Source organism: Mirounga leonina, unplaced genomic scaffold (assembly GCF_011800145.1).
Source record: "Mirounga leonina isolate KUSES-001 unplaced genomic scaffold, KU_Mleo_1.0 Mir_166, whole genome shotgun sequence".
Taxonomy (NCBI): domain Eukaryota; kingdom Metazoa; phylum Chordata; class Mammalia; order Carnivora; family Phocidae; genus Mirounga; species Mirounga leonina.
Window position 1 is genome coordinate 1,886,070 of NW_023270418.1, and position 23,576 is coordinate 1,909,645.

General features: G+C 50.2%; 1 protein-coding gene across 1 annotated transcript in view; it reads left to right on the top strand.

The window, feature by feature from the left end:
* The window catches only part of SLC6A5 (solute carrier family 6 member 5), a 51,404-nt gene that overhangs the window by 23,151 nt on the left and 4,677 nt on the right, over positions 1 to 23,576 (top strand). The window contains exons 8-14 of the mRNA XM_035013699.1: positions 2,672 to 2,806; positions 4,737 to 4,840; positions 7,622 to 7,746; positions 13,486 to 13,598; positions 14,343 to 14,474; positions 15,421 to 15,520; positions 21,509 to 21,609. Of these exons, the coding sequence (XP_034869590.1) occupies positions 2,672 to 2,806; positions 4,737 to 4,840; positions 7,622 to 7,746; positions 13,486 to 13,598; positions 14,343 to 14,474; positions 15,421 to 15,520; positions 21,509 to 21,609 (810 nt within the window). The remainder of the gene's footprint in view (positions 1 to 2,671; positions 2,807 to 4,736; positions 4,841 to 7,621; positions 7,747 to 13,485; positions 13,599 to 14,342; positions 14,475 to 15,420; positions 15,521 to 21,508; positions 21,610 to 23,576) is intronic.

A 23,576-nucleotide genomic window follows, 5' to 3' on the forward strand; every position in this document is an offset into this window, starting at 1 on the left:
CCTGCCAGTTGAAATGTCAGATCCTGTTACCCCTCCGCCCAGATCACTTCAGTGGTGGCCCATGTCCCACAGAAAAGGCCCCACAAGGCTCCGCATGATCTGTCCCCACTCCCCACCCCCACCTCTCTGACTTCCTCTCCTTCCTGTGCTCCCTCCAGCCACACTGGCCTCCTCCTTGCTGTTACTACAAGTCAGGGACACTCCCTCCTTAGGGCCTTTACTCCAGCGGTTCCCTCTGTCTAGACTGTTCTCCCACATATCCAGTTGGGGCCCTCTTACTTCCTTCAAGTCTTGGCCAACTTCTCAAAGAGGCCTCCCCAGCATGCCCCCACCCCCCTTTACCCCGCTCTACTGTCTCTGTTTCCCAGTGTACTCATTACCCTCTAACATGCCACAGATAAGAGGATTGGGACCACTACTGGCTAACTGTCTCCCTAGCTGGAATATCAGCTATTCGGGGGCAAGCGTCTTTGTGGTGTTTACTGATATGCCCAAATGCTTAATGAAATGACCCCTAGAGTTCTATCTTAGTCTCAATCCTGACCTTCCCTCAGCCCACCTCTGCAAGTCCCAGAACCAGTCCTCGTCCCCTGAAAACCCAGTGCCTGCCAGTCACAGCCATTCTGGAGCTCCCTGCCAGGCCCTGGGGTCTGTGGAGCCAGTGTGGGGTGGCACCTGTTTCTCCCTCCCAGGGGACAGGTGTTCAGGTGCCCCAGGAGGGAAGACTGCAGGGAGGAGTGTGGGAACGGGTGGCTCTGAGCCCACAGTGCTTGCCCAGCTGGCCGTATACACCCACCTCAAGGATCAGAGAGGGTTTGGGGAGAGCCGAGCCTCACCTTTGCAAGGTCTTTTGATGACTTTGGGGATTCAACTGGCTGGTGAGCAGAGGGCTGTCAGTGTTACCAAATTTAGGTGTGGCGAATCCCGGGCAAGCCTAACGTGGTGCTTCTGTGGCCAGGCCCCCAGACCTGTCCCATTCTGTGTGAACTGTCCCAGGCACTCCTCCAAGAGTTCTACGAGGAATATACTGTCATTATCACCACTTTGCCAGTGTGGACACTGAGACTCAGAGAAGCGAAATCATTTCCTAGGTGGCCCAGCTCATAAGTCATGGGCCTGGGATTCGAACTCAGGCTTGTAGGATGGGATCCTGATCCCAAGCTCTTCCTTTACCCAGATGTTTGATTGACAGATAAGTCCCATCCAGCCACAGTCCCCAAGTTCTGCTGATGTTACTCCCCAAATGTGTCTCGACTCTGGTCTCTCCCAGGAGGGAATCCAGGAGCATCCAGGATCCAGAATCCAGGAGCATACTTTGACCAGTATTCAAGGCCTCCCATGGTATACCCAACATGCTTCAGTAGCTCCCTATTTCCCACAGAAAAGGCCCATGCCCCTAGGGCCCCCCATCACTCTTAGCCTCCACCCTATGTCATCCTAATAGTGGGTCATCAGACCTTTGCCCTCATATGCCTGCCTTGCCCACTTTGCTCCTCCACCTTCCACCTCCCCCCACCTCCCTTAAGTTGTCCTTGGCCTCTAGATCCGGCTCAGGTGTCATCTCTGTGAATCTTTTCATAAACTCCCAGGTTGAGTAGTACAATGCCCCTCTGGACTTCATAGTGTCCTGGGTGCACTGGTGTGGCCCATTAAGCAGACATCGTCTCTGGGACCTCTAGGTCCTGAATCCCTTCATCTTTATGCATCTAACACCTGGCACAGCATCCAGCTCAGAGCAGGCCGTCAATAAATGCTTGTTGAGCTTACCTGCATTGAATGACCATCTATTATAAATCAGGCTATGTTAGTAGCTCATTAACCCACACAATTATTTTTTTAAGAAAGGTGTCATTGTGCCCAGTTTCCAGAGGCAGAAGCAGATTTGAAGAGCTTATTAGCTTGTCGAAGGTCTCACAGCTACCCAGTGCCAGATGTGTGATTTCATTTGAACTTAAATGTTTCTTTTATTATTATTATTTTCAAGATTTTATTTATTTTAGAGAGAGAGACAGCGTGCATGAGTGGGGGGAGGGGCAGAGGGAGAGGAAGAGAGAATCTCAAGCAGACTCCCCGCCAAGCACAGAGCCTGATGCGGAGCTTGATCCCACGACCCTGAGATCATGGCCTGAGCCAAAAATCACAAGTTAGACGCTTAACCACTGAGCCACCCAGGCAGCCCTAAACTTAAATGTTTCTAAGATCTTGCTCTTTGCACCTCACCAGGCTGCCTCGCTTAGGGTATCTGTATACACAAGGATGGAAAGCTTAAGCTAAAAGGTTCATCTCTAATGGTGGATTTGGGGTCCTCAAGCAGAGGGTGGGGTCGGAGTTGGGGAGGAGGGAGGCATGTAGCCTTCTTCCCTGGGTAGTTCCTCAGGGAGCTGTCTCCTCAGCAGCTGGAGTGGGTGGGGTAAGGTTGCCCCCACCTTCCGCACTGCAGCCAACTCCCCCACAGCCTTGGATATCGCCCCACAGACTTTATTTCTCGTTCTCCCTGCCCTTGGGTCCCAGGGCCTGCCCTGTGCCCCCAGCCCTGGCAGAGTTGGGGGAAACCTGATGTCCTCACGGTCAGACGCTCGTGTCCAGGTGGCAGATCACTCTGCCTCTGTCGATGTCCCTGCAGCAGGGGCACGTCACGTGGGTCAGTTACTCTTTCGGATGGTTCTTCCAGGTGGTGTACTTCACGGCCACGTTCCCGTATGTCGTGCTCGTGATCCTCCTCATCCGCGGAGTTACCCTGCCCGGAGCCGGTGCTGGGATCTGGTACTTCATCACACCGAAATGGGAGAAACTCACGGATGCCACGGTGGGCTTATGCTTTCATTTACAACCCAGGGATGAGTCCCGCTCTGGGACAGCTCAACAAGAGGGGTCAGACTCCTTCCCGCAGCGTAGCTCGCTGTTGTTCCCTTATCCAAGGTCCTGATAATCTTGGGCCATTGTGCCTTTGGGAGATCTTTCATGAGAAGTGGGCAGCTGGGGGTGTTCTGACTCCTGGAGTAGTCATCCTCCATCGTGGTCCTGCCCCCAGGGCTGCCGTGCAGGCTGAAATGAAGAAGGCCATCTCCGTATTCATAGCATTGGGCCCCTCACACCACTCATCTGGTACTAATTACAGGGTGTTGGAAATGGAGTTTTGCTGGTGGAAAATAAGAGCACAAACCACGGCAATTATCATTGAAAGGGCCCGATGCATTTGCAGCCGTGTGGCTCACCAATGCAGAGCCAGCGCACGCTTGTACCCCCTCTTCGCCTATCGGTGCAGGCATACCTTACTTTAAAATTCCCAGTCCCCAAACCTCCGATGAGGGGTTTCTTTAAGCAGTGAATTTTTTCACCTTAAAGAAAAATCACTTTTGGGGAGCCTGGGGGGCTCAGTTGGTTAAGTGACTGCCTTCGGCTCAGGTCATGATCTCAGGGTCCTGGGATCGAGCCCCGCATCGGGCTCCCTGCTCGGCGGGAAGCCTGCTTCTCCCTTTCCCACTCTCCCACTCTCCCTCTCTCGCTGTCTCTCTCTGTCAAATAAATAAGTAAAATCTTAAAAAAAAAAAAAAGAAAGAAAAACTCACTTTTACAGGGTACATTGAGAACATATAGCTTGGATTGGGTTTGACTGCACCTAACAGAAAACCCCCAGATGATGACAGCGGGAACAAGATAAAAGTTTATTTCCCTCGTATGAGCTGAAGCGGTCCCCAGGGTACATAGTGAAGCGCTCCACATAGTGAAGGCTCCACAGTGTCCCAGCCTCCCAGCTTCCCGTCCTCAGTCACTCGCTTCCAGATGGTTGCCAGAACTCCTGCCATCACAGCAGCATTCCGGGTAGTACAAAGGGGTGAGGAAAGAAGTGGAAATAGAGGTACCCTCCCTCTCTTTAAAAAAGGAGAAACCCCAGAAATCCCACATTACACTTGTTTTTTCACATCATTGGTCAGAAACTAAATCATGTGATTATCCTCTCTTAGCTGCACTTCCCCTTGATGCTATGTGCTGGGTGAATGGCTGCCTTTAAAGAAAACCATGGCTTTGTTACTAAGGAGTATGGGAGAATGGGTGTTGGGGTAGGTGCAGACTTGCCAGCACACAGCACGCACTTGAACTTTCTCTTTGCATATTATAAGCACAATTTTAAAACTGGACTAATTTATAAAAATGATGGGAGGTCTATTTTACAAATCATATAAATCTCTAGCGTAACTCCTGAGCGGCCTCCTGGAGTTTTACGAGGACAATGCAGAGAAATCACCGAGAGAACCAGGAGACATTGTCGGCCAAGTTCAAGAAGGATGTGGCTATAAGATCCACTGCGCTTTGGCCCAGGTGGTATTGCTAAGGGGGGAGCTGTAGGACTTCAGATTTTTAATAGCAGCTGACGTCTGTAAGAATGTCAATGTAAGCAGATCTTTATCTTGCATCCATGACTCTATTTTGCTGCTGCAGTGGTCTTTTGAGAGTGTGTGCAGCGAAAGGAAGGGCTCCTCCCTTCTGCTCAGCTTTATACATGGCAGGACACAGAAGCAGGAAATGTGTGTGTAGTCTGAGTTCCTGTCCTTTGCTTAGCATGGAGTTAGCATCTCCCAGGTAGTTTCCTGCCTTTTTGGCTTCCAGCACAAATGATGTATGTCGGTGCTAATGTCACATCTTTCTCCTGACTACCTTTCCCCTGGGGGGAGACCCCCCTCCCCTGGGCCAGCCTCCTTCAGTGACCTTGGATCTTCTCCCCTTTGGCCTCCCAGGTCTGGAAGGATGCTGCCACTCAGATTTTCTTCTCTTTGTCTGCCGCGTGGGGAGGCCTGATCACTCTCTCTTCCTACAACAAATTCCACAACAACTGCTACAGGTATGTGGAGGCACTTGATATCCCAGAGGCAGCTGGTGAGTGGGAATAAGAGCTGGGGACAGATCCATGGACACCTAAGGCCACATCCTCACACTTACCCTGAAGTAGAGCCAGAGGGCTGCGTCTGGCAGAGGGAAAGCCACCCGCTAGGGCCTAGCTGCTGGCTTCTGGTGGCCTGGACCCCAGCGTGCAGTGCTGTCTCTGACACATGGGCTCAGGGGCTCTTTATGGGCTGGAGCTGAGCCTCTCCAGGGGTTGCTATGCTGCTGGCTGTGTCCTGGGATAGTCATTTGTGAGCTGTGGGTATGATCGGATGGTAGTCCCAGGTGAAGTATGGTCCCTGTCACTTGACAAATATTTTTCCAGAGACCCCTATAAGAAAGGCAGCAAGGTACAGGGGAAAGAAAACTCTGTTGATGGATATGATAACTAATGGAAATGTTAGTAGATGTGGTGGGGTCCCTCTCACGATGTGTATGAGTATCGAATCATCAGGCTGTACGCTCTAAATATATTACAGTTCGCATTCGTTGTTATACTTCAGTAAAGCTGGGAAAACAATGCGAAATTTGAGCCCCCTTCCAGATCTGTTAATCAGAAGGTGGGGTGGGCCCGGGAATCTACATATCCAGACGGGATCCCCAGGAGATCCTAATACATGGTGACAGTGAGAACATTTATGGTGTGATATTAGACCAGGGACTCTGCAACCCCAAAGACCTCCACCTGGGAGAACCTGACAGCTTCTGGAGGAGGTGACATCTGAAGGTTAAATACATCTAGGCAAGCAATAAGAAAATAAGGTCCATTCTCCTGGTGAGTGGATTTAAAATAGGAAGGGAGGGAGGGAGAGAAGGAAGGAAGGAAGGAAGGCAGGCAGGCAGGCAGGCAGGCCAGAGTCAGATGGACCTGGATTTGAATTATGACTTTACCATTTACTAAAACTCGAGACATGGGCAAGATACTTCACTTCTCTGAGCCTCTTTCCTCTCATCTTTAAATTGCCGATGATAATAGTTTGTGGAAAGGTAAGAGCTGATGTATGCAAAGTTCGCACAGCAGAATTTCACACATCATAGGTACTCAATAAATGGCAGCTGCCATCATCATTATTACTATTATTATTATCATTTTCTAATAATGTATGAGCTATTTTGTGCACCAAGAGGAACAGAAGATAGTTAGGCTGTGACCTGAGCCGGCTGGGATGGCTCCAGAGAGGTGAGGTCTCCGCGGGGCCACATCCCAGCATGTGCAAGGGAGGTGGGAGTGTATGACACGTGGTGGGGACAGCCAGCAGGGGGCGTGAGTGGGAAAGTGCTGGGGATGGGGGGGTGGGAGCAGATCCGGGGACCAGAGCGGGAGTGCGCGCACGAGGCTGGAAGGAATCGGGCCGAGCTTGGCTGAGGCCAGGTTGGAGAGAGCGTGTGTCTGAGCTTGCGAGGGCTGCTGTAACAAATACCATGGAGCGTGGGACCTGAACAATGGACACTCAGTTTCTCACAGTTCTGGACACTGAAGTCCGAGATCGAGGTGTTGGCAGGTTGATTTCTTCCCAGTCTTCTCTTTTTGGCTTGTATGGCCATCTCCTCCCTGCGTCTTCACATGGTTTCCCTCTGGGTGTGTATCTGTGTCCTCATCTCCTCTTCTTGCAAGAACACCAGTCGTGTTGGATGAGGTCCCACCCTGAGGACGTCCTTTTAACTTACTTCCCTGTGTAAAGATGCCATCTCCAAATACAGTCATATTCTGAGGAACTGGGGGTTAGAATGTCAACACAGGATTTGGGGGGCACACAATCCAGCCCCTAACAGCTGGAATGCCAGATAAGGTGTGTGAACTTCTTTGGTCACAGCTGCTCGTTAATTTATGACCCAGGAACCGGTCTGAATGCAGTCCAACGGGGTCGCATTGCTCCGCACTTTGGTAGAAAGGAGACTCTGTGGTGTGGCAGGGAGTCTGGATTCAAATCCTGACCCACCATGAATGAGCCCATTTCCTCCTCCTGTGCCTCAGTTTCCTCATCCGTAAACTAAGGGGCCAGACAAGGTGGGTGGTTTACTGAGCACTCGCTCTGTGCCAGGCTCTGCTCACAACAACCTGGGAGAAAGGTGGGGTCAGTGCCACCACTTAAAATCACAGTGGAAAGAACTGACTTGCTCAAGGTCATACCAACAGGTGGGAGGATCAGGATTTGAATGGTCTCTGAGGCTCCATCTGGCTTGACCTCTCTTCCCAGTCTAGGGTGGCCGGACAGGCCGACTGGGAAACCACAGCCATATTACCAGTAGAGGGTGCCAGGGTGAAGGCAGAGGGCTGGTCTCCCCTGCCTCACCCCCGGGGCTTTGGGGGTCTCCAAATCCGGGCTGTCCTCAAACCTTGGTGGCCTTTCATGGTCCCACCGCGTTCTCTTCTCTCATATATGGTTCCCGTCCTGGAGTCCTTGAAAGGCTCCATCCCCTCCATTTCTGCTCAGATGGGCAGTCCTGCTCTGCCACTTTAATGAGAGGGGCCCTGGTTCTAGAGTGCACGGGGCTAGAGCTCTGACCCAGAGGCCCGGCAACAGGGAGGTCCCGAGAAATGTTTTTGAGCCCTTTGGTGCTTAGAAAACCGACCCAAGGGGGCCTTCGGTCAGGACAGTGAAAACGTGTTTAGAAATGGACATGTACACACACACACATGTGCATACGAACACACAGGCACACATTTACATGTCTTTCCCCTTGCCCCTTCCGACTTGCAAAGCACACCTAATGGCAAACTCTCGTCTCCTCCGCCCAGGGACACGCTTATTGTAACCTGCACCAACAGTGCCACGAGCATCTTTGCCGGCTTCGTCATCTTCTCGGTTATTGGCTTCATGGCCAATGAACGCAAGGTCAACATTGAGAACGTGGCAGACCAAGGTACGGTCACCTCCTGAGCTCCTGACCTGTGCTATCTTGGGAAGCTGGCCTTCTGGAATAGGAGGGATGGTGGGACAACCCAGGGTCCCTTTGTGGGGAGACTCCGACAAGCTTGCGTAGGAAGCTCAGGTGGGGTTAGAGCTGGCCAGTGCCCAACCAGAGGGATTGCTCTAGAAATCCCATTCCTGCTTCCCTCTCCTCTCCTTTGTCTTCCCTTTCTTAAGTCAGCTCCACCCCGAATAAGTAAGCTCTATACCTATTGCACCTGTGAGGGACAGATTCTTTAGGATCCTTTAGAGCTGGTGTGGGCACAGCCCGCTGCAGGATGCATTCCTTGCAGAGAGTTCTGGACCCACCCAGTTCTAATGCTGACCAGGAACACTGACTCCAGAGCAGCCTTTTCCTGACAAGCGTTTTCTGTTGGTTAGGTCAAACGTGCTCTCAGGGCCTTCTGCTTAGTTAGCAAAGCAGACCTGCAATTTTTCTTCCCCGCAGTGGGTGGAAAGGTTGGATGATGGCGGTGGGAGGGAAGTACCATAAAGGTTACTTTCCATCCAGGTGATCCCTGTGTTAATGGCTGACATTTGTATGGTACTTTCGAGTTTACAGAGAGCTTTCATTTTTTATCTCACTTCGTCTGTATTTCTAACACAGCATTTTGTAGGCGGTGTTTAATATTTTTGTTTAACTCTTTCTTATTTCCACCCAGCCTTACTCCACGAAGGGTTTGGGTGTTTACTATGTTTCTGGGCTGAACGGATTTCACTGTGGCTGTCGCCTGTTATTATGATCATGCTCTAATCAGGTGTTTGTGGGATGCCTCGGTGCCGGGACCGGGCCAGGGACGTGTGGGGACGTGACAGTCCACCGTGTGTCCCTGTGAGCAGCTCCTCTGGGCCTTTACCTTTGTTCGAGGAGCTCACTGCCGTTCTCAGAAAACGGCTCGGATGCCAGCCCAGGAGGGAGCCAAGTCCTAGGAATGTCACCTTCTTGGTGGGCTGCCGGCTTTCCGCTGGCTCCCCAGGGATAATTAATTATGGCTTCAGGATCTAAAGCTGCTGCTGGTGCGCAGCGGGCCTCAAAGAGTTAAGAACTGGCGTAAGGCAGGGGGGTAATTACCTCTCCCTGGAAAGAGTGTTAAAGCCCCAGGGATGTTTGGTTCTGCAGCGCTGCATTAAATTGGAGTTTGGGAGTGAAGGCCCTTCCCGGGTTGAGAATACTCAACTCCCTGGGGAGCAGGTGGGGGGGAGGGGAGAGAAGGCCTTGTCTTCGGGGGTGTCTGTGCCACCCCAGCTGTCCTCATTTCCTCCCAGCAGAGTCGCTGGGGCAGGGAGGTCCTGCCCCGCTTTCCAGCAGATCTGAGGTGTTTGTGATTTTTGTGACATTACGGCCGAGCTCACTGTGAGCCAGTGGCCGTGTTGCCAGGGTTATGAGTCCTGAGATGTGGGGCCACTTGAGTTCACTCTGCTGAGCTCTTTCTTGCCCCAGGAAGGGGAGTTGGGGGCACATGTCTCTAAAACCCAAATAGGATTTCGTGTTTCCTATACAAAGAAAGACTAAGACAGGGGCGCCTGGGTGGCTCAGTTGGTTAAGTGACTGCCTTCGGCTCAGGTCATGATCCTGGAGTCCCGGGATCGAGTCCCGCATCGGGCTCCCTGCTCAGCGGGGAGTCTGCTTCTCCCTCTGACTGTCTCCCCTCTCATGCTCTCTCAAATAAATAAATAAAATCTTTAAAAAAAAAAAAAAAAGAAAGAAAGAAAGACTAAGACGATTGCCTGGGTGCCTTTCTGAAACATCCCCTTTCCGGGTTCTCTTCACTTCCTCTAATTTAAATGGGGAGGAGAACACTTCCTACAGGTTCTGACCCCTTGTTAGGTTAGCGTGTGGCAGTTTTTCATCATAACCAGCACAGGGACGGGGGGGGCGGGGGAGCTCGTTCTCCTCAGGGGAATGGGCGCTGGCTCACGAGGCCTCCTGTCAGGCCCTGTAGGGCAGCTATCCCTGTTCATCTGAGTTTACACACATTCTTAGACGTGATTTGCAGGACATCTGGTTTTCTCAGGGACGATGGAGGCTCTGCAGAATCTGGGACGGGGATTTGGGGTGGGCCTGCGGTCCATGCCAGCCCCGTTCCCTCCTGGCTGGGCAACACGGCCACGCGGACAGTCGGTACATGTTTGCTGACCCAACGTCACTACCTGTGTTTTGGTCTTTAGTCCAAAACAGGTTCTCTTTAATGACCTAACACTGTTCTATCTTGTTTGCCACCCCCTTCTGAGGGAGGCATTTTTGTCAACGTCATTTCTAAAAATCTCAGCTGGTTCTGGGGGGACGAGGGTAGGATTGGTGATGACACCAGGCTGTCCTGTACTTCTTCAATGAACACAGGAAAGGGGGCATGTTCTTCTCAGTCATCTACTCCAGGAAAGCACCTTCCTGGGAAGTCAAACTTTTTTTTTTTTTTTTAAGATTTTATTTATTTATTTGTCAGAGAGAGAGAGTGAGAGAGAGCACGGGCAGGGGGAACGGCAAGCAGAGGGAGAAGCAGGCTCTCTGCTGAGCAGGGAGCCCGATGCAGGACTCAATCCCAAGACTCTAGGATCATGACCTGAGCTGAAGGCAGACACTTAATCGACTGAGCCACCCAGATGCCCCTGGGAAGTCAACTTTTAGGGTCACTTGCCAGCCACCTTGCTTACTGCCTGTGGAGCTGAGACTCACCATCCGAATCCAACCAGAAGCTCTATGGGCAGCAAAAATGCTCATCCACCCTCAGAAAGCCTGGGTTAGACCACAGGAGATGAACACAAATGTGCACATTGGATTTAGAGTTCCCAGGCCTAGGTTCCTAGCAGTTCAGAGACACTGCTGATCAAAATGAACGCTCTCAAACAGGGACTGACCATCCATCCAATGTCTATCTATCACCTGGTTGCCAGTTCTTCCTTCCAAAAGCATAGGGGTCCGGCCGTGTATTCTCTGAGAACTCTCCCATGTGTAATAGGCCTCACAGCAGAGAGGCTCCCCCAGTGTGCTGGGATTGTGATGTCCTGCGTTGACAAGAGACCTGGTTGTGTCTTGAGTGGTTGTCTAGGAGAAAGGACGACAGAAACCTCCTGTCCTAGTTGCTGGCATGCAGAACCTCTTTGATCCCCTCTCATGGGAAGAGTAGGAATGATTTCTCTTTTCTGAGTTCTCACCATGTCCGGGCATTGTTCGGAGCCCTTTATTTGTATCAATACATTTACTTCTCACAGAATTAAATGTATTAATGTTTATCCAGAGAGAACAAGTCCCATGGCTAGAAGAGGCAGAACTGGTTTTGCAGTCCACAGGGGAATGGAGCCTGCCTTCCAGCCACTGGGCTATACTTATACTGCTTCCCAGTGGGAGAGGAGAGGAACGGGACTCAGCCTCTATGGGACATAGGGGAAACCTCTGCTGGGAATCAGCCAATCCATTTTTCCAGTAAAAACAAAACAAAACAAAACTAAACTAACTGTATGAAGTAATATAAAAATGTCTTTTAAAAATCTGCTCCCCAGAGGTCTTAGATAAACTGAGTTTGCTGAAAACGATGCCTTGCCCTGGGTACTTTAGGGAGGCAGATGTAATTGAAATAGGCCGGATGTTTTGAAATCATTTCCTGCCCCCTGAAAAAGCAGTGAAGCCCAAAGGGCCAAATCCTGTTAAAGCAATCAGCGAGGTCCTCCAGTAGGGGCCATTTCAAGACCTTCTTGTCTGTCACCAGAGCATTGAGCTGGATCCCTCGGTGTTCTGCATTTGAGACCTGTTTTGAACCGTAGTTTAATACAGACTTTAATGGTTCACATAGGTAGCCTTCAGAGGCTGGCTGTACTGTCTGTTCAATAAATGCATAAAGCGGGGCTATCTTAGGCATTCAAGGCTTTATATTTTAAATACCCCAAGGCCCTCGGCAGCATTAAGAACTAACAACCTGATAAATTCCAGTTTAAAAAGTGCTGTTATGGGGCGCCTGGGTGGCTCAGTCATTAAGCGTCTGCCTTCGGCTCAGGTCATGATCCCAGGGTCCTGGAATCGAGCTCCGCATCGGGCTCCCTGCTCGGCGGGAAGCCCGCTTCTCCCTCTCCCACTCCCCCTGCTTGTGTTCCCTCTCTCGCTGTGTCTCTCTCTGTCAAATAAATAAATAAAATTTAAAAAAATAAAAATTAAAAAAAAAATTAAAAAGTGCTGTTATGCTTGAGTTATGAAAACTCCAGGTGCTGCAATATCTGGTTTCCAGGCGTGTCCTGGTTGCGGATTAGCCCAGCATTTGCTTGTCACTGCCCATTATCATTTAGTTTTCTGTTTACAAGGAAATGTGTAACTCCTGGGTCCTTAGCCATCGTGGGTCTCAGTAGTCTTCCCAATGAGGCTGTGAGGCAGGTCGGAATGGCTGGCAGGCTTTGTGAGGGCAGAGAAAAGGCAGCTCAGACATCCCCTGCCAAGACTACATGCGGTATTTGTGGAAAACCCTGAATCAGAACCGCTGATGTCCAAGTTCATTGTCCACTCACAATAAAAGTGAATATTCTGTGAGTGCTCATGACGTGTCTCTGTGCTCTGCCTGTGCTCTCTCATTTGTTCCTCATAACCACCCTGTGGGGGACTATTGCTCTTCCCATTTTACAGATGGGCAAAATCGAGGCTTATAGAAATGAAATAACTTGTCTAGGGTTGCATAACCAGTAAGTCATGGAATCTGAATGTGGACCTGGATCTGTCTGACCATTAGAGCCCAAACTCTCTTCACCTTTATGCTGTGCTTTGCAGCCCCCTCTCCCTAACTGATTATCCATGGATTGATGTAGCCCCATCTTTACCAAGCCTTTGTAGGGAAAGATAATAAAAGTGGCAGATGGATTCATGATATATGCAAAAGGCTTCTCCTGAAGGAGCGAATAGGGAGGAAATGATGTCATTCCTGGCATGGTCTAACCTGTAAAGCTGGGTTTCTCAACCTCAGCACTCTTGACCTTTGGGTTGGGTAATTCTTTGTCGTGAGGACTGGCCTGTGCATTGCATCCCTGGCCTCTGCCCACTAGATGTCAGTAATCCCCACCCCCCGCCCCCCAGGAGTGAGAGTCAAAAATGTCTCTCTGTATTGCCCCATGTCCCCTGGGGGTGGGGGTGGGGGCTAAACTCACTGTTGGATGAGAATTACTGTTCTACAGGGTAATTCTTTTTTTTTTTTTTTAAAGATTTTATTTATTTATTTGACAGAGAGAGACACAGCGAGAGAGCGAACACAAGCAGGGGGAGGGGGAGAGGGAGAAGCAGGCTCCCCGCAGAGCAGGGAGCCCGATGTGGGACTCGATCCCGGGACTCCAGGATCATGACCTGAGCTGAAGGCAGTCGCTTAACCGACTGAGCCACCCAGGCGCCCTACAGGGTAATTCTTATATGCTCCCCCAACTCATTAACACAGAGATGGGTTTTTTTGTGGTATATGCGTGGGACACAGTCTGATTTAGGACTCAGTCTGCTTTGGCACTATTTTTAGCCTCCTTTCTGAGTTCCCCGAGGTGTGGACCTGTTGCCCCTGGTCCTTCCCTTCAAGGAACTTGAGGTTTAATTGGGAAAATGGAAGGAGATGAGGGAAAATAACAACCAGTGGAAGCAGCATATAATATGTCTGTGGAGAGGCCCCTGTGGGCTTCCAGGAAGAGGGGGCCTGGAGCTGGGCCTGTTCGCAATCATCTGTCTTGTTCCTTTCAGGGCCAGGCATTGCATTTGTGGTTTACCCAGAAGCCTTAACGAGGCTGCCCCTTTCTCCGTTCTGGGCCATCATCTTTTTCCTGATGCTCCTCACTCTTGGACTTGACACTATGGTGAGCCCTTTCCCTTCCCCCTTGGACGCCTGCCTGAGGCTCTTCCTGATGACCCCCTCTCCTGAGCCCTGCATCCAGCCTGTGGCAGGGGTGGGCTTGGTGGTCCCCGCATGTTTCCCCGGGCGATATAGGATGGTGAGGTCCCTGTCCAGGGCTCAGGATAGCTCTGTGTTTGTGGGTGACTCACGGATGGTGCAAAGGAACCATCCTCCCTCCCTCCCTCCTTTCTGCATGCCTGTGCCCTTCCTGCTTTGGTGTCATTTTGCCCATGCAAATTCTGTGGGGCTGGGTCAGGGAGAATAATATGAAGTCGATTTTAGGGAGATTGCCGTGGGGCTGAGCCTGCCACAAATCTTACTGACAGGCGCTCCGAGTTTAGTGGTTGGGTGCAAAGAGGGTTTTTCCTCAAGCAGAAGACCAAATTTGAGGTAAACTGGAGGAAAGGAATTTACATCTCATGAATACAAAGTAAAGCTTCAAATATCATGATGGATGAGTGTGAGTGCCATCTCTGGGAGCTGGAAAGGCAGTTTCTCAAGTTCACATCATGTCGGATCCCCCTTGCGGGGATTGGACTTGGGGGCTGGACTCCAACAAAGCCCTTTAGACCCATCAGGGGAATGCTGTCCTAAGAACTGAACCTAATACACATACTGCTTTCCCTGGTGGGAAACACAAGGGACTCTGGGAAGCTTTTGGGTTGGGTGGTTTGTCTGAGCTGCTCCTTTCCTGGCCCCATTCCAGTTTGCCACCATTGAGACCATTGTGACCTCCATCTCAGATGAGTTCCCCAAGTACCTGCGCACGCACAAGCCGGTCTTCACTCTGGGCTGTTGTATTTGTTTCTTCATCATGGGCTTTCCGATGATCACTCAGGTAAGCAGCCTGCTGGCCATCGGCTTGGGGACAGGGCACGCGGGGGGCCTGGTGGCTGATCTGTCCTTTTACCCTTAGCTCTCAGACTCGTAACAGTAGCCAGTCAGTGCCATGTCTGTGCAGACAGCACCAGGTCATTAGGGATTCTGCCTGCAGATGGAAACATGTCACCTTGGCTGCTACTGTTACTTGTAGCATCTTCATAATTGAGATGTAGGTTTCTTGAGCCAACAAGGCAGGTGTGTCCTACTTTGGGAAAATAGAATACATGAAAATCCAAATTTACTGACCAGAGAAGTTCCCAGTTGGTTACTCGTATACGTGGGAGTGATGGGATTCCTTCTAGTCCTGAGTGTCTTGGTAAATTGAGTGTTAGCTCACTCAGCATATATATTGCTTTTGCTCTCTCTGTGACCCTGAGCAAGTCAACACCTTTGGGCCTTAGTTTCTTCATCTGTGAAATGATGAATTGGAATAAGAGGGTCTCTAAGCCTCATCTATTGTAGAGAGACGTAAACAGCGAGCTAAAGATGCAGGGGGATGTGTGAGGAATGCCCAACGACACCTAAAGGTCATATGAAGGTCAGTCAAATGCAGATTTATGGGTAGAAATGATATCTATTGCTTAAGGCAAAAATGAAGCCATCTGCCTGTTTTCACTTATACATCTTCAGATGTTGACCTTTGCCTTTTACGAGTGAGATGTTAGATCACTTTTCTGTGCTTGTTCTATTGATTGGCTGAGTCTCTTGAGGGTCTGCTTTGCTCACATGGCAAGGCCTCTGGCCCACATTCTGGACCAGGTTTAAGTTACCCTTGTGGAGGGGAGGGGAGATCCTTTGACACCTTGCTTGCACCTGACTCTCCCCGGCATGGAGGGATTGGCTGTCCCCAGTGGGAAGAACCTACATCCAGGCCCACTGATGTCATTCCTCTTTCCCACCAGGGCGGAATTTACATGTTTCAGCTTGTGGACACATATGCCGCATCCTATGCCCTCGTCATCATTGCCATTTTTGAGCTCGTGGGGATCTCCTATGTGTACGGTAAGGGGACCGCCGCCGCGCCGGCTGCTGGGGAGAGCTGAGTGGCATAAGGCGAGTAGGTTTCCCAGATGTACTAAGATAATGAAAGGGTAATTAGGGAGCGATTTAGGAGACATAAGAGAGCTGTACCTTTATTTCCAAGCTTGCCTCTGGACCATGATCTGAATTTATCTGAGAAGCAAAAGGTGGCTGACGGTGAGTCCCAGACTGTTTCAGAAACTCCCAGGACTGGGCCTTTGGGTATGGTCTGGCATGTGAACAGTTAAGATCTGGGGACGGGGCCAGATGAGGGAGGAGGAAGGCTGCTTCGCAGGTGTGAAATTATTTCCTGGTCTTGCTAGTGGCAGTCCCCGCCTGTGTAGCTTGAGCGAGGAGTAGCTTCGAGGCTGGTCCCCAGATACTGTCATGAGAAAAGATACCACCAGGCTCACAGATTCTTAGGAAACTTTATTAACCTCATGGAAGTCTGTGATGCAAGAGCACCATCCCAGCTTCTCCCGGGATAAACTCACAGTTTAGTCTGTCCTATTATCACCATAGCAAACTGCATCCCTTAGTCAGTGGGGCCGTTATCAAGAACAGTAGGAAGGTAAGTCAGCAGGTGCCATCTTTTCGTGTGGAGGTGCTTGTGCTTGGTGCGGTCTCACTGGGTGATCTCCTGGACCCCGTGTGCACGCTGCCGGTCCCACAAGCATGCCCTACTGAGTTCAAGGCGCTAACGACTTCTTTGTGCCTGGAAGTCTCAGAACCATCCCCAGACTAAGGCCTTCCTAAGATAGTTAGGGTCACCATAGCAAACCCCAGGAAGCTGAAAAATGCCAGGTTAGACAATCTATTTGCGTTGTAAAACCAAAAAGAGATCGCAGCACGCTCTAAGCTAAGAAGAAATGCAGGATATCCCTTGGAATATAGGGTACTCATAAAGGACAAATGCGCAGAAGAAGAGGGGCCCAGCCAGAGGGCTCTATGGAGCTCCCCCTTTTGAGCTGGGGGGCCCGGCAAAGCCCACTGGACGGCCAGGTCTCCTTGGTGGGAACATCTTGCTTTTAATGTAAAGTTTCTTTTGGAAACGTAGCCCTTCATGGGGTCACCTGATGGTCCGTTGGTAAAGTCAGGATGGCATTTCATTTGCAGCCCTGGCCCAAGTGCAGCTAGCTGTCCTGGCCCCCTGTGCTTGCTCTCTGTGTCCTCGCTGCTCATTGCCACCAGAAGGCAGACCTGCACACCTGCACAAATCTGTTCTTTAAAACAGGGCTACCCAGTGTGGGTTACAAGCATCATTAAAATAGAAACCTTTCAAATTTTTTGTTTTTAGAAGTGAAATTGCACCCCCCCAGCCCCCTTATAAATCTGGTAGTAGATTTCTTGGTTCTGAAGGACAAAATAAATCCCAAGTGCTTTAGTCCCTGGGCTGAGCTAATTCTCCTGGGACCATCCAGGAAGCTGCCTGGACTCCCAGAGAGCTGGTGTCTGGCCTGCCTCCAGAACCAGGCCGACTCTGTGCTGAGCTCAGGATGAGCGCAGGAGGTGGGTGTGAACCTCTGATTTGGACCTGGGTAGAATTTTTAGAAGTGAATCTTAGAAGACATATTTGAAATAGACTAATATAATTGTTGGAGAGGAAAGGAAAAGCCTGCACTTGCATATAATTTATACTCCAGAGGGTGGTGCATTCTTTCCTGAGAGGATGAGGCCTACACCAATGCAAGGTTAGTGTTAGGCCATTGAATACTGACTGGCTTGTGAAGAATGAGATGTTACCGTCTACCTCTCCTTGAGGGTGCAGGGTCCCCCAGCAGCATTTGCTAGGGCTCAGTAAGCATTAGGAATGACAGACTTCAGTCCATTAATAACACACACAGGTGAATGTGTGTGAGTAAATGAACAAGTATTTATTAGGTGCCTACGGTATGCCCTGTGCACTCCTAGGAAAGTGGGGAGGTACCTTCGGGCACCTTGCCAGCCACCTACTAGGAAGAGCAAAGCCACGGCATGCTTAACATTGAGAGGGATGTCAGGACTCCACTGAGCATCCCTGGTTAGCAGTGTTTAGCTGCCCAGAGATAAAGGTGGGCCAGAGCAGCCAGAAAACCTCAAGAAGGTAGCATCTCAAGGTACATCCTTTCTTGTAAAAGGATATACAAGAAAATAAAGACTGAGACTTAGGGAGTGTTGAGTTTATTGCTAACCAAGGTGAGGAAAATCTGAGCCAGCACACAGGGTTTTGACTCTGAGGGATGGGGCCTTCATGTTAACTATAAATGAATAATGTGTGAAGTACACACGGGACCAGAGACCTAATTTGTGGAACCTAGTGCAAAGTGAAAATGCGGAGCCCCTTGTGGAAAATGTACTAAGAATTTCAAGATGGCAGCAAAAGACCCCTCCTCCGGGGGCGACACCCTTCTGGGCGCAGGGTTTGGTAGGAGTGCACAGTTCCCACGCCCGGAGGGCGGCCGTGGCCACGCGGGAGGGAGAGCACCCGCCTGAAGCCCACATTCAGACCAAGGGCAAGGGTGTGGTTTATAGAGAAAGAAGCTGCGAAGCTGCATGGGTGAACGTGATTGGCTCAGGGTTTTGATTTCTCAGTTCAGGATTGGTTGGTTGTGAAGAGCTTGTTGTGGGCCAATTTCTGAGCCCCAGGTCTGTTTGTTGCATCTACAACAGTAGCCATGAGCTTACCTTTTTTTTTTTTTCCTGCTGTTTTTCTGCTAATTCGGTGATGAGCAATTGCTCAGATCCCTTTTGGAGCCTATCTTACCCTCCAGGCTCAAGGTTGGGCAGCAGGCAAGTCGCCATGCACACGTCCCAGGCTCCATGAACAGTTCTTTTATCGAGAGTTGGGCCTTGAAGGTAAGAGGGATTTGGGTCAGTGGAAAGGACAGAACAGGCAGAGGAAACCACATAAACAAAGGCCTCAGAGGAAGGTAGCCAGCGACTCAGTAAGGGCCTCAGGTGGGGACTTGGGTGAGTCAGGCCGCGGGAGGGCTGTGGCTGGACAGGAGTTGGAACCGGCTGGAAGGGCTGGAGAGGCCAGCTTGGGAATGAGCGGGAGGCAGGAGGATGCTTGGTGGCTCGCAGCTGGTGCCCCCGGGCTGTATCTACAGGGACAGCCCACAGGTCGGCAGAACGGGCAGAGCAGTCAGGGAACCTGGAGCCAGTTGGAGGCAGAGGCCAGCTGTCTGAAGCCCTCACGCGAGGCCCTGAGAGGGAGATGACTTTGCCGACACTGAACTGGCCAGGGGACCCCAGCGTCCCCCCTCAGTCCCAGCACCGCCTCTCAGCAGCACACCCTGCCTCTTGCTGGAACTGAGTACCCATCGTCCACCCCTACCTCCAGCTCTGGGTCTGGCTCCTTGGCCCGTCTGGGGAAGCTTGAGCACCTTTACCTCCTTCTCCCTCCTCCTATAAGAGGCCATCTGTATGTCGTCCTCGGGTCTGACCCTGAGCCCCATCAAATCATTTTCCCGGTCAAGCTGCATGCTGTCATCTCTTGGGGATGGTCTACTGGAGCGGAATAAAACAGGATTGAAAATGATAACAGGGCTCCCTGCTCGACAGGGAGTCTGCTTCTCCCTCTGACCCTCCCCCTCTCATGCTCTCTCTCTCTCTCTCATTCTCGCTCTCAAATAAATAAATAAAATCTTTAAAAAAAAAAAGAAAGAAAATGATAACAGAAACTTCTAGAATCTTTGTTTAAACAACTGAGGCCTGCCCTCAGTGTCTTGTGTGCATTTTTCGGGGCCTCAGCTTTGACTTCTATTCCTTTGAGTCTTTTTCCTCACTTATGCTCAGAGTAGTGTCCAGAGACCACTCGTTTGAAGGCCTTTGATAACACTAAAGAACAAGCACAAATCACACATCCAAAGATAGGTCAGCGGCTCAAGGCATGCAGTTCTTGCCTGTGAACACAAGGAAGCAACTTGGACCCTGTTTGTGTCACAGATTGATCTCTCCAGTCCCCCCCTGGTAAACCAGCAAAAGCTCAGAAAGAAAATACCTTTCCTAAGGTCACACAGGGAATGAGAGACAGAGCAGGGCTTCAGCTTTTCGATCCTAACTTCCTGCCCAGCGTTCTTTCCACTGCACCACATTTGTGGTTGACCCTGATCAGGGTTTCTTTAGGGTAGAACTGGAAGCTGAGCTGCCTCCTGAGAAATTGTAGAGTACGATGATTTTGGAGTGGATTTTAGAGCAGCTGCTTTTGGTGAACATCCCACACTGTTCCCAGTGATGCTCTACAGCTGACCTCAGGCTTGGCTGTCCCCCGTCATGGCTGTAGTCAGCCGCCTGCTGACTCACAGTCATGGGTGGCAGCTGACGGGCTGGGTCTGGGCTTGGCACGGAGCAGAAGAAAATGGCAGGAACTACGGGCCACAGAAGGTCTCAGGATCCATTATTTTTGTGACGGGGGCTAGAGCGGACTTTTGAGGGTAAACTTTAATATTGCTGTCTAACACTGTATATACAGGAAGGAACACATAACTGAGTGTACCGTTGAATGAATTTTTACCTCCAGATAACCAGCATCCAGATCAAGATATAGAATATTATCGGGGCCGTTCTTTTTTTTTAAAGGGACTGAGATGAACTCTTTGTTCCCTGAAGGAATACCAGTCTCTGCTTTCTACCCCGGCAAGAGATTGCTTTTTCATGTCCCATTATTCTTCCTGACTGCCATGCAGCAGAGAGCAGGTATTGAGGGAGCCAGGCTGGAGGAAAAGTCTGGGCTGAGGCGGGGACAGCGGCAGCTGGCCAAGGGAAGGCAGCTGGTACAGGTGGTGCCCAGGGAGGGGATGGCAAAGGGTAAGAGATGGCAAGTAAGGACAGGGAGGGGAGCCCCCAGACATGGAATCCCCCTGCTCCTCATGGGGCTAAGGGCAGAGGACCCAGAAACCCCAGGGGGCTGGGAGAGCTCAGGGACAGGAGGAGCAAGTGACCAACGTCTCAAGCAAGAAGGTCTCAGGATGTGCAGGGGATTATTCTCGTAGGAAGAGGAATAGTGGAGTGGGTGCTTTCCTTGAGGAGTGTCTCTGCCCCCTTTGACCTGTAGCGTACCCACTTCTCACATAGATGAGCTGAGGATGAAGGAGTAGGGAGATTTAAGCCAAGGCGGCTGGGTCCCTGGTCAGAACTGCTGACTGTGACGGAGTTTGAACCCAAGGACCTTTCCTGTCCCGTCAGCATGGTAACCCCACCGTTGGGAGAAAGCCATGCTTCTGATGAGCTCAGGAAACAATGTGAGACGCGATCCCATTCCCAAACCTTCCTCAGTGGCTCCTTCTTCCAAGGAGTGGCTTAAAGATCTTGGTAAACCAAGAGTGTGTGGGGATGGTGGTTATGCATGGCCATGAGAGTGACTGTCTCCTCTGCTTGATACTTTAGTTGATCAGTGACCAAGACAGCAATGCTTTGAGTCCCAGCAAAGTGGGCAATGGCCACTTGGGAGTTTACCTCGGTTTTTGCCCATTGTTATCACCTCACACAGAGTGAAGACACATCGGCTCACGGAAGAGTATCCTTGGGAGGGTGGGGACCGAAACCGACGTGCAGTGACTCTCAGTCCGAATCCCCAGGCTTTCATAATCCGCTGTGCTTATTGACCGCAAACGTAATTGGTGTTGCCAGAGTGGTTGCTAAGCACGCAAGGCTGTCTCTGAAAACACCGATGAATATGCCGGGCTGTGGCAGTGCTGAGATGCCTGGGCCAGGCTGCAGCCGAGCTTTTTAGATGTCACCACAGATGACATTCTTGAACCTCAGTGCAGAGAGTATTTATTTAAATGTTCAGTTTGCCCTAATCTTCTGGCAGTGAATCATTTGTCTGATGGTTTCTTGCATAATAGGGGTCATGTTGACAACCAGGCTGGGGCCATCTCTCACCAATGGCACTTGAGTGAGGGGCTCCAGAGCCTGTCCTGCACCCTCCCTCCCCCCCCCCCCACCGCCACTGCACCTCATGCTCCGTCTCCACTTGTCTATTTGCAGGCTTGCAAAGATTCTGTGAAGATATAGAGATGATGATTGGATTCCAGCCAAACATCTTCTGGAAAGTCTGCTGGGCGTTTGTAACTCCAACCATTTTAACTGTAAGGATTGCATGCTTTGTCCTGTACATAGGACCTAGCGTATGGACGTGGTGCTTTATGTTTGAACAAAGTATATTATTCTTGTATTTCAGAAGAGGAAGCTGGGGTTCGGAGAGGTATAGCGACTCACCTAAAGGGGCTTAGCTGTGACTCAGCCACAGTCTGGAGCACTCTGATGGAACATTGCCTGATATATCAGTCTGCCTCATGTCCTGAGAGCAGATAACAATCACATTTCCCACGTGCCAGCCACAGTCCCAGCTCTGTTCAGAGAGCGTTACGTGTATCACCTCCTCTTTCCCTCCTGACAGCCTGTGGGGTTGGTGTTCCAATCATCTCCATTTTACAGATGAGGAAACTGACACCCAGAGGTTATGTGACTTGCCTAGCCCTGCACACCTAGTCACTAGCAATCACAGCCTGAGTTCGAACCCAGGCAGCTTGCTCTTAACCACTACTCCATTCAGCTGCTCTACAACTAATATAGCATACATGAGACTTTTATTGTGCACTTTTATTGTTTTCGAGAACTATCTTATCATCCTCAAGTGTGATGATGACATTTTGAGATCATCTGACATTCGTCTTCTTAAAGATCAGAGCCCTTCATGTATCAGTAAATCTGCATAGGGACTTACATGCACATCCATCACCTCCTTTATTGTGCTGTAGGCTGCAGGCTTTGCCTTGATCCACCCTCCAAGCACAGTAATTGACGGAGACCCTGCCTTTCCTCCTCCTCCCTGGCTTGTGATGGGTGTCATCCTGGCAAGGCTGCAGGAAGCTGGCTGTAGTTCTCATTGGGGCCAGCAGGTGGCACTAGAAACCAGATTAAAACCATTGTTTTACCCCACAACACCAGGTTCTCTAAAGGAAAACGAGACAGGATGGAAGTAAAATTGTAAGGAAAATATATATTTCCTTTTTTTTTTTTTTTAAACTGTCAGAGGGTGAGTTTTAATCAAAACACCTCAACTGCTTTCTGAAAAGACATAAGTTTAGACAGAAAAACCATTCAGGTTTATCTCCCTCTGCACTGACATGGACATCATACTGAGGCCCACATCAGCGCTCACATTTTAGAGGCCGTAATTTGTCTGAAAAGTCCCACGAGATTTGGGGCATGAGGGATGAAAAGAATTAAAATAGATTTTTCAGCTTCTTGAATTCAGGACTGAAATGTATATGAAGAGCTCGGATTTACCTAATTGGTGGAGGGAAAACAAAACAAAACAAAACAAAAAATGGGAGACTTTCCTGCCTGGGGCATTCTGTCTCTGCTGAGCTTTACCCAAGTTACTATCACATCTGATTTACTCTTGGGTGAGATCAAGGCCTGCCCTTCCTTCCTGTCTTGAAAGAGATTAAGGTTCAGAGAATTTTATTATATTTTGCAGAAACATATGACATAATTATAACAACCAGCACTACTATTTAGAGGCAGTTCTATTTAGAGGCAGGCACTTTATGAGCATTGTCCCTAAAGTCTCTGGCCACTCTGGTTGGTGACTCTTCCCCCCATTTTACAGTTGTGTGCCCTGAGGCCCGCAGAGGCTAAGGAGCTTGACCAAGGCCACAAAGCTTGTGGGGGGCAGAGCTAAGGCTTGAATCCAGAGCTGTCTAGGCCTCAGTAAATTTCTCAAAACCCAGTGCTTTCCTCTCCAAGTGGAGTTTGGCCAGTTTTTGGATTAAAAGAATTCTAATTGCTGTGAGCCGAAGGTCAGGGAAAAGAAATTGTAGGGAACTTCTGTGTTTTTTGAGAAAGTTTCTCAACTCTGCCGTACTTTACTTGATAACCATTATGAAGCTCATAGCAGAAACCTGTGGAGATCCCAGAAAATATCCTGAACCAGATTCCCCTTCTGTGTTTGGGAGCTAGGAACAAGTAGAAGTGGTCAATTCCATTGTCACTGTCAACTGATGTACCCCTCTCCAGGACCTTCCTTGGCTGCCATCAGCAAGAAGTC